This window comes from Eucyclogobius newberryi, unplaced genomic scaffold, assembly GCF_026437365.1.
Source record: "Eucyclogobius newberryi isolate DKJ021-1_F unplaced genomic scaffold, fEucNew1.0.hap1 SCAF_16, whole genome shotgun sequence".
Lineage (NCBI taxonomy): Eukaryota > Metazoa > Chordata > Actinopteri > Gobiiformes > Gobiidae > Eucyclogobius > Eucyclogobius newberryi.
The window spans coordinates 20138405-20149119 of NW_027315790.1; the positions used below are offsets into that span (position 1 = coordinate 20138405).

General features: G+C 45.2%; 1 protein-coding gene across 1 annotated transcript in view; it reads right to left on the bottom strand.

The window, feature by feature from the left end:
- The window catches only part of jarid2b (jumonji and AT-rich interaction domain containing 2b), a 102180-nt gene extending 92299 nt beyond the window's left edge, over positions 1-9881 (bottom strand). Inside the window, exon 1 of the mRNA XM_072447830.1 lies at positions 9644-9881. Within this exon, the coding sequence (XP_072303931.1) occupies positions 9644-9688 (45 nt within the window). The 5' untranslated portion in view covers positions 9689-9881. The remainder of the gene's footprint in view (positions 1-9643) is intronic.
- Positions 9882-10715: the final 834 nt, after the last annotated feature.

Consider the following 10715-nt stretch of genomic DNA (forward strand, 5'->3'; position numbering starts at 1 on the left):
TGTATTTAGTTCAGGCATAGACCCTGATTTGCTCTAGTTAAAAATACTTTCAACCTGCGTTTCTTGAGGCCTGGTGAAAGGCAAACACTGTCTGTCCCCACACACATGACACTTTTCAGAACATATGCATATCTTATACCAAGGAAGGAGGATGTCCTACTTCTACAAGACTAATTCAGTTTTCTCCTTTTTGGATTTGTGCTCCTTGACAACAATCATAGGGTGGCATTTCTATGGCAGCTCTTTGCTTGCCTGGCCCCTCAGGCTTGTGGATGTTTGATCTGAGGCCAGGGGGAGACCAGCCAGATGTATAACCCAAAACCTGGCACCCTTTCCTTCAATGGGCCTTGCACTTTAGCTCAGTGCTCTGAGGCCCAGAGGATACCACAGTGCCAGGGGAGGGTTGTATGTAAAACCCTGCCTTGGTCCATAGAGAAAAGGGGAACAATACCTTTGTCTCCCCCACTGCTCCTCTCAGCGGAACAACTTGAAAAAACACTTTTAGCTAAAACGAAAAAAATCAATACGCAAAAAAGAGCCCAATCAATATGACTGTGGTTGTTAATTCATACGCTTTCTATTGTTCATTATGGGCAAAAGAGCATCCTTGCTGTGCGCTTTTAGAAGATTTATAGAACAGAAGTTTAAAATTAAAATAAAATAAAATAGGACAACAAATTAGGACAGGAAAATTAGAGCAACTAACGCTGTGGGTTCCAATTTTATAATATTGCTAATGTGCCATGTATTGTAATACACATCCAATAACACACATGTGCTCTTAAAATTCCACTTTTGTCAGAACATTACAGCGCGCATTACAACACACAGAATGACAACCCCAGCGGGCCAGATTAAAGTGTTTTGACGTGTGTGTGTGTGTGTGTGTGTGTGTGTGTGTGTGTGTGTGTGTGTGTGTGGAGGGGGAGATGGTTCAAATCCCACAGCTGTGTAAGATCAAACTAGAGTTTCCTTTGGCAGAGAAAATCAAAACAAAAACGGGCTAAAAGCATGTGAGACCACGACCAAGGGGAGCTGACAACAAGCCAAATAACTATGAGATTTTGAGCTTACAAGCCAATGATTACCAACATAAATAGTACAACTTTTGTAGAGACATAGCCACTGCATTGGTGGGATTATTCCTTTCCTAATTTCGGAGTCTTTAGAAGAGGAAAGGCTGTGCCACTGTGTAATAAGCTTATAAAACCACAATATAATTTCAATAGGAGGAATTAGGGTTAACCACCAAATGTACAAGAACAATGTTTTCAGCAATAGTTGACAACCGACGACATTCAAGAAGCAATATTTCAGCTGAAGTCATTGTCTTTACCGTGGTGATTCACTTCAAGGCTGCGTTTGCCTTTTTAAAAATTACAAGTAATTTAAGAAAAGCGTTTGACAAGTTCGTAATTGTACGCTCAGATCTGCACTTTGCTCTAGAAAATGTTTGCTTTTGGTTCAATTGAGCAAATCTGAGGTGGTATCATACAATTTATTTTAAACCTTTGCTAGCTTTATGTTCTTAACGTGCCACCAGAAGCATACTGGCCTTTAGGCATATACTCTTCTCCCTTTGCTGTGCCCTACCCTACATAAAGCCACTGATGCCTCTCCTTTTAGTAGCCGTGTTGAGTAATAGAGTGACTGAGGAGCGAGGGTGGAGACGAGAGACAGATAAAGTGGAACAAGGGAAAAAATCCACTTGGTATTCTATTACAAGACAAGACGTGGGGGAAGTAATGCGTTTCTGGTAGCGGGCGAAGGATGGGGGGGGCAGGGATGTACAGTTAGTGTGGGGATGTATTGACCTATACGAATCAAATAAAGTGTTTATTCTGGCTCTCACGTCTCCCTCCAAGACCACCCACTCCCTCCTCCTCCTCATAGCTCCCGTCATGAAACAGCACATCCGACAAGGCGGCAGAAGCACCAGCCTCCCCCCCACAGTTAATGCTGAGACATCCAAGCCGTGCTGGTGCAGGAGACGCAGGCAGATTTCAGCAGCGTTGACTCAAAATTCTGTAAATCCAGTTTCACCATAATTGAACAGATCAGGCAAGCTCCAAGTGTCTAATTGCTTTTTGTCTGCATGCCCAGTGATGCAAGAGAAACTACAGAGAATACTGAAACTGTGCAAACCTGGACCGTCTCCTGTTCTGTTCCCATTACAATATAAAAGCCTAATACAATGGTAATGTAAATTCAAATGCATTCGCGGCTTGATCATCAAAAACTTCCATGTATGTTTGCCAAGAGGGTTCGCCACTTCTCTTCACTTCTAGATTATAGAAAATGTGGAGGGGAATTGGTCAGAAACCTGAAAAAGACCCCAGTAAGTCGACATTAGCAGATTTGTGAGACGTAGGAAGGAATTTGATCAACTATTTAAACGATAAATAAAAAAGCAATTGTTTTCACTGCCTAAGAGATTATATTTAGTCTGTAAAACGGATTTTAAAAAAGTTTCAAGAGGCATAAGTTGACCATAACATAACAGACCTGGGTACGTCCGCTCTGAAGCTGTCAATCAATTAAAGGTGCACTATGGAACTGGAGGGGTCGCGCCACCTGCTTCATGAGACGTACAGCAATTGCTTTTGCCAGGAATATTTCACCATTCTGCATTAAACTTATCCAGTCTGCGTTTACTCTTAAAATCATACCCTGAAAAAGTTCTTACCTTGAGCACCTGCTTGGCTCCGTGGTGATAAATAAGCTTAAGGTCATGCAGTGGAACATCCATCCATCCATCCATCTTCTGCCGCTTTATCCGGGGCCGGGTCGCGGGGGCAGCAGTCTGAGCAGGGACTCCCAGACTTCCTTCTCCCCAGACACTTCCTCTAACTCCTCCGGGGGGATCCCGAGGCGTTCCCAGGCCAGCCGAGAGACATAGTCTCTCCAGCGTGTCCTGGGTCTTCCCCGGGGCCTCTTCCCGGTGGGACATGCCTGAAACACCTCCCGAGGGAGGCGCCCAGGAGGCATCCGGAACAGATGCCCGAGCCACCTCAGCTGGCAGTGGAACATTCAGGCAAAGAAATCACATGTGCACGGACGGAGACAAGCAGGTGGCGGACTCCTCGGATCAGAAATGTTATAGTGCAGCTTTAATGCAAACACAATATTAAAGCAAACGTGTCGGCAGCACATTGGGGAGACGTTACGTAAAAGCAGCATTGCCCAGTCACACTCCGACTGTGCTGGGGGGATGGGTGCGTACGCTGCCGCTCTGAATCAGGCGCCGCTTAGAAAAGGCCAAACGCTCCAACTGCACTAGAGAGCACTTTAAAAGAAGCCAGGTCATTCTTCAACTAACCGTGCAACCTGAACAGCCACAAACCGCTGCTGTGACAAAAAGAAGCCGGATAATAATAGTGAAATATTTTTAAATCATCAAGAGAAAATATCCCAGAGAGAGACTAAATGGGGAAGTAATCCATTTGCCAAACGCTGCGCTGCGCCAACGAGGATATGAATAGAGTGGCTAGTGGCTTGTTGGCAGAGCGAAGTAAACTGCTAGATCATGAAAGAATGATACATAGATTACTAGATTGAAAGGAAAAAACAAGTACAGCAGTGAAAACATAACTGAAATCAAATGGTATTTAAGGCAAGTTAGGAATAAGTACGAATAGGGAAATAACAGTAGAATGGAACCTGTAACATTGAGGAGTTTTGGGTTTAATAGTCCACTTTGACATCTGAACGTTGACTTTTTAAAATGTTTTTATGATAACAATGGCGTCTATGGGTGTCACTGGCTTCATCTTCAGCCAATCAGAGTGTCACTTCAATTGTGTAAGTCATCTCAATGATAAGTGTAAAGTGTTTTTTTCTATTTAACCAAAAACCCTGAAAAATGACAACGGCTAACGTCTTTTTTCTTATATTTTGATTTTTGTTTATTTTTAATGTGAAAACTTTATTCAGTCCTGGTTTAAGTCTCATTTCAATCAGACCCAGTTTAATATTCTTCAGCAATGCAGTAGTTCTAACTCACTTTACCACAATTTCAGATTTGGCTTTGAAACCATCTTCTCAGTTGGTCAGAGAAGTTGCTCCTTTACTCAATTGCCCAGTGCGTCTTACTGTAATACGTTTGAAAGCGGAAGCTGCGTTATTCCAGGCAGGCAGAGCATAAGAAGCGGAGGATCGATACAGGCTGAGGCGCTGCTCTGTTGCTTCATCCCTCAAGGCTTAATTCACCGGACGTGTAAAGACGGCAGTGTCACAATAGGGGATCAGACGGGATTGACTGTGGGATGAAAATGTAAGAAGTGTTTATTAAACTGATGTAGCCGGAGATGAAGAGGGGACAGGCCCGGGCGGTCAGGAGGTTGAGGGAGTAGATGTGAGTAATGGTCATTAAACGATAATGACGGGCCAAACAGTGGAAAAACAGCAATTAAAAAAAAAACACACAAAAAATCTAACTTTTTCAAAAGAAAGAGATTAAACATTTGCAAATGTCTAACAATTAGTCAATCCAAGGCCAAAACCTTCACTCAAACTTGAAAGATTTAATATAATAGATAGAGTACCTACAAATAAAATCGACTGAAAAGAAATTCCTGCAACCACATCTACCCTCTGGTACAAATAAAGTTACCGTACCTTATTCTCACAACTTCTCACTGCTCGATCTAAACTGCAAGGCCAAAGCAAAGAGTTGATTCAGCTACACGGGGATGGGGAGCAGATAAGCAGTCGTGGCCAGGCTCGCATTCATGAGCGGACGGTGTGTGCGTGTCCAAACACACACACACGGCCTGACCAGCTGTCCTCATCTCCACCACAGCGCCAAATCAATCAATGTATGAAGAAATGCATAAAGCAACCACACCGTGCTCAACAGTGGAGTCAGACACACAGATCACCAAAGGAAAACGTAAGAGGCGTGTCTCAAAATCCACTCTGAGATTATCAACCCTATGTGCTAATTATAATTTTTGCTTTACAAGTTACTTCTCTTTAGTTTTACTTTTAATGTGAACAAAAAAACAAACCAAATCATACAATTCATGGGTTGTTGAAAAAAAAACTCAGATACTAATTGATGCCAAAACTAGTACATTTCCTGATTATATTTTTTTCTAGAATTCTCTTGCTCTATAAGTAGTAGAAGATGCATTGTTTTGTGTTAAAAGTGCCATTCTATTGTATTAAAATAATGCGTTCATTGAGGCATCTCTATCAGTATTTAGTATAAAGCCTTTTTCTTACTATCGAAATCGAGTTTGAAATGTTTGTATCGTCACAAAACTAAATGAAGGTACCAAGGTAGTGGTAATAGAGTTAACTTTAAAATGGAGTGAGTTCATTTCCGTGTAGCCACATTACGGCGGTCGTTACGGCCTTGGGCACACCTCCCATGCTGGGCTCAGACGTAGGCCTCTCCCCTCCTGACTGCAGGTGTGCTCTCAAAGACCTTTGCCTGAGCACCGGTGCCAGCAGCTCGGAGCCAGCAGCTGATAAGACAAAAGCTGAGGTTGCATAACAGTGACATAATAATGCATGGGCAATAAGTAGGCAGAGGTATGCTCATAAACACAGAAGATGCATCTGTGTTTACCTTTTTCATTAAAAAAATTTACGCTATAAAAGTATAACCAAATATAATAAATACTAAAACTAGTATCACAACAAGATACTTTTTCAAACCAATTTTTAAAAATCACAAATATGACAGAGTTGGGGGTTTTCTTTTATAAGGGTTTTGATCTCTATCAGAACTAAGATAAGAGCACATGGCAACGATTTATTATCATTGTGATATCGGTAGGCAAGGGTTTTGAGATTTTTCCTTCCTTGGCATCAAAATCAAGTTTGAAACCATTTCATACTCGTGACGCAGCTTTTGAATTTCAGAGTCATTTTTTCTAAATACAACTCAGTGACTGGGGCTTTTGTGGGAACTAAAACTTCCTCCCCACAACTGTTAACAGCAGTGTAACGTCCCACTATCTAAATCACAGAGCATAAACAGTGCCACATGTCTGGGCACTGGTACTGTGGGCGCATACTTGTAAAACAGGATACCCGACATTTCCTTACTGCACGTCCACACTTCCAGTTTGCCTCAGTCGGTCCCTCATCTGCCTGAAGAGTGGGTCCAGCTCGACTCAGATGGTCCCTCATCTGCCTGAAGAGTGGGTCCAGTTCGCCTCAGTCGGTCCCTCATCTGCCTGAAGAGTGGGTCCAGCTCCAGTCTCCCTCGTGTCCGTCTGTCCGTCTGTGAGAGTCGGATCTCTCCTTCACTGGAACTCCTCCAGGTTTCTACGCTTTTTTCCCAAAGAGGTTTTTTTGTAGTTTTTCCTGGCCGAGAAGGAGAGTCTAAGGACAGAGGACCCTGGGACATCGTCCCTCGCCACCACAGACATTGTCTGACTTCCTCGCCACCACAGACATTGTTGATTCATTTCTCCCTGTGGCCCTCAGAGGCAACTGTTGTTGTGATTTTGGGCCTTACAAAAATAAATTGATTTGATTTGCACGTCACAAACTCTGAGCTGTTTGATTAAACGCAATACAAAAGAAAGTATTTGGCCTCACTTTCACACGGAAGGTAACCATAGAGAACTAGAAAACCAACAGGCCAAAAAAACACAGCCTACCTTTACCACACTTCAGTAGCCAGAGTGACATAGAGACTGCCAAGTGCTGCTCGCCATGTTGCACACGTGACACAGAGGGTGCAAATGAAAGAGGAATTTGCATTGAAACATAAGGTTAAATGAAGCGTATGCAGCAGAGGCACGGAGAAAAACAGCCCCTGACCCTATGTTCATGGAGCGACATGAGGCCCACATTTTATGTGGAAGGCCCAGGACAGAGAGGGGGGACAGGAGGGGCAGCCTCTCCCCCGCTCACTATTTTTGTTTCCTCTTTTTGTGCACACGCTACACACTCACACTCCCAGTGCAATGGATTTTCAACTTGGCCGTCATCAGTTGTGTGCCTGATGAAACAAACACTGACAGCCTCTTTACATTTGTAAAGGCCCATGCAGCAGCTGGGCTTGTCCCACACACACACAGACGTGCACACGCATGCACACACACAAACACACGCGCACACAGCTTTTGAGTCAGGCCCAGTCCCAGCTGGGGCCTACAGGAAGAGCAGACTCTGCACAAAATGGCCCTGGCTGCACTGAGCTGCACTCTGCGCTCGCATTTACAAACATGCACAGTGTGTGTCATGTTTCTGGAGACAGGACAACAGAGGCACATATTAGCACTAGCTACTTCAAACATTTTACTGTCTACAAGCACTGACAATTAGAGAATGGATCTGGAAAAAACAATCTTATTTTAATCTACACAGTGTAAGCAAAGCTTGATCAAACGAGTATGAACAATGAGAGAACACATATATTTAAGAGCTCTCTGTTATAATGACCTGATCTAAATCTACAGAAGTAGACAGAGCATATGTTTTCTTACTGCAGACGGAACGAGGTGGGGTAACAACTCGCACTCATGTTTCAGGGGAAATGGTTAAGCCAAGCATGTATAATTGTCTTACGCCAATTAAGGCAGGGGGCATAGAGAGGGAGGGGTCTGAGCAGAGGCCAGGAGTCCGGCTCTAAAGGCAGAGAGGGGGCTCGGCCAACAGCACGGCTGCCTCTGGGTGTTGTGGAGACACTTTTAAAGACCGATTCGCTCCTGGCCTGACCTTCAACATGAGGTGCAGCTGCTGAGCACATGACAGATGTGACACACATGTGCGCTCATACACACACACACACTCCAGATTCAGAGAGTGACACTGTGGATCCAATTTACAATGGAACTTTTGATTCAAGTGGTGCTGTTGTGGCACACCTTGTTTACAACATATTAAAAAGAAGTGAACCAGTTTGACAATTCATTGAAATAGTACAAAGATCTTAACAGTTCCTTGGGATAGTAAAGAATTCATCGAACAATTTTGATTGTTGTATACATTGTGTCTACAGCACAAATATTTTACAGAAGAACAATTTTCCTTTAGAAACCATTTGCCCAGGTGATTAGTCACAGACAGAGGTTTCCAGCAGCAGTCCAGCTCTTCACCTGTTGCTCTGAGAGTCTGCAGGCTGCTCTGCACTCTCATAAACAAGGTAAACAGGTCTAGTAGAAGTCTCATTGTGAGGGTCTCCGGCGCATGTAGTTTGGGGAAGGTGGGAGGGCGAGGGGGCGTGCTGTGCACATTTTGGCTCGAGAGCATGAGCAGACATTATACGCCTCGTGCAATTAAACCCAACAATGCGTCTATTAGGGCCAAGATGATAATTCACAACAACAATCTTCAAAGACAGGAGTTGAAAGGCCCAGACGCAGACAGGCAGAAGCCCAGCCGGCGTCAAGTCACCGGGAAAAACACGACAGCAGCGCGCAACTTAAGAGGAGCGGAGCGTGGAGCAGAGCGTGGCACACTTTGAGAGATTAGGACTCTTTTGTTTGTTTCATTCACCAAGCGGGACATACAGACCATCTTCCACTGACCCAACACGTGCAAACACTGACAAAGCTCGAGGACAGACCGGTTCTGGTGGTGTTAAATCCCCCAGTCTAACTCGCAGAGGAGAAAATGGTTGCTTCTTGTCTTCATACAAGAGCCCCTGCAATGCGACTAACACACATTCCCCCTTTAAACAGCTCTCCGCCGGCACTGCCTCCTCTCAATATCTTTATCAATCCCGGCGAGACCTGCGCGCTTATAAACTAATCCGCCCCCGTCGTATTGCACACAAAATAAATAAATAAATCTGAGTGATCCCCGAGCGGGCTGCACCAATATCAGTCCGCGCGCAGAGGTCACGTGAAGAGAGTCCAAAACTGTTCTCTTTCAAAATAAAAATAATATCAAGGGCACAACAACAACAAACCCCAAAGTGCTGAACCGCGTGACCCCCTTTTTCCAACAACATAATACACACACACACACAAAAAACAACACAAACACGTCGGGGTTTTGCACGACACTCCGCCGCGGACACAAAGTAAACTGTGCCGTTGTGCCGTTGTGCCTTACGTGCCGTTGTGCTTTACGTGCCGTTGTGCTTTACGTGCCGTTGTGCTTTACGTGCCGGGCTCACGTGCGAGTTTAAAGCGCCCATAACATAAAGCGCCGTGGCTCAGCATGGGACGAAATGGAAGCCGAAATAGCTGAGCCATGGCTGCCAGGCTCGTCTCGCTCTCACTCACGGGGGAGGAAAAAAGGAGAGCGAACAAAAGCTACACTTCACGTGGACTCGGGGTCTTCTAAAACGCCCGCCCCCCCCCCCCACCACACACACACACACGCACACACACACACGCGCGATCACCCTCCCACGAGCGCGTCGCGGGTTCGGTACCGCGCCGATGTTCCACACGTCCGTTATTGGGCGACTACAACGCGGGTAAACATTGCTGTCCCTTTAAACACGGGGGGGGGGGGACAGAAGTGTTTGCACATGGACGCAACTTGTACTGAAAGCTTCGGGATGGAAAGGTGACACCCGAAAACACAGCGCGCGCGGACGGGACCCCCTCGCGGTAACCTTCACAGCCCAATCAAAGTTTACGCGGATTTCATCCCGAACGAGCCCGACGCAAACTTGAGCACCGGCGCCGAAGAGAGAGAGAGAGAAAGAGGTGACGAGTGTACTTACATATTTCTTTTGGATAATATTCCTCTTGGGTCTTTCCTTACTCATTATGGAATCCCCAAAATGTGCGGCTCTGGAGAGAATGGCCACATGAATGTCTTTCTTTTGACTCTCGCCTCTCCCGGAGCAACCAGCAAATGACGATTTAAATCCCCGGCGTGATAGGAAACGCTTGCACCTTTTTTTTTTTCAACAATCCTCCTTCGATGGTTTTCCGCGGACGACTCGCTGTAAATCCCACACACACAGAGAGTCCACACAAAAAAATAAAATATCAACAACAAAAAAAAGATCAGGACTCGACGACAAACGCAGACGGCCTGGACCCAAACTCACGCGGGGACGACATAGTCAAAACAAACGCACAACAATAAGTTCCATTCGCCGGAACAGCTCGGCTTCTTCTTCTTCTTCTTCTTCCACTCGTCTCTGCGCACTCCTCGCTCCCGGCTCTTTGCAAATACATGAATAAAAACGCGACGCGAGCCTTGGCGAGTCACATCTTGTTTTCCGGGTCACGCTTGGCGACGCCGAAACCAATAAATAAAATGAAAAATAAAAGCGTAGCGGTCGCGTCTCGTTTGCTTTGGAGCCTGCGGTCGACGAGAGAGCTCCGGCGGCGGCGGCTCTGCTCTACTGAGTGACTGACTGAGGCTGTGGGAAGAAAGAGGCCGCTCAGCCAATCAGAGCGCACGCAGCCAGCGGCAACTTTAAACCCACGCACGAGCTCGAGCGTGAGCGACGAGCGACGGACGCCGATCGCCGCGCGCGGAAAGCTACGACTAGAGACTACAGGAGGGACACTGAATGGGGTTTAACTTTTGTCACATCATTTTTTATAGTGTTTAAATGTGACTGTTTAGCCCAGAAATGGATTTATTGCTCTGAGGATTTTTTTTAAAAACAAAAAGGGAAAAAAACGTCCTTATTGTGAGGTCGCTGCATCTGAGTCTTCTTTTGCTTGTTTCTTTGTTTCTTTCGATGTAATATTCAACAGTATAGCAAAATATATATATATCCCTGAACGGAGATTGTTCCAGTGTATGATTTTAATTTTCTTTTCCCATAAAATTAT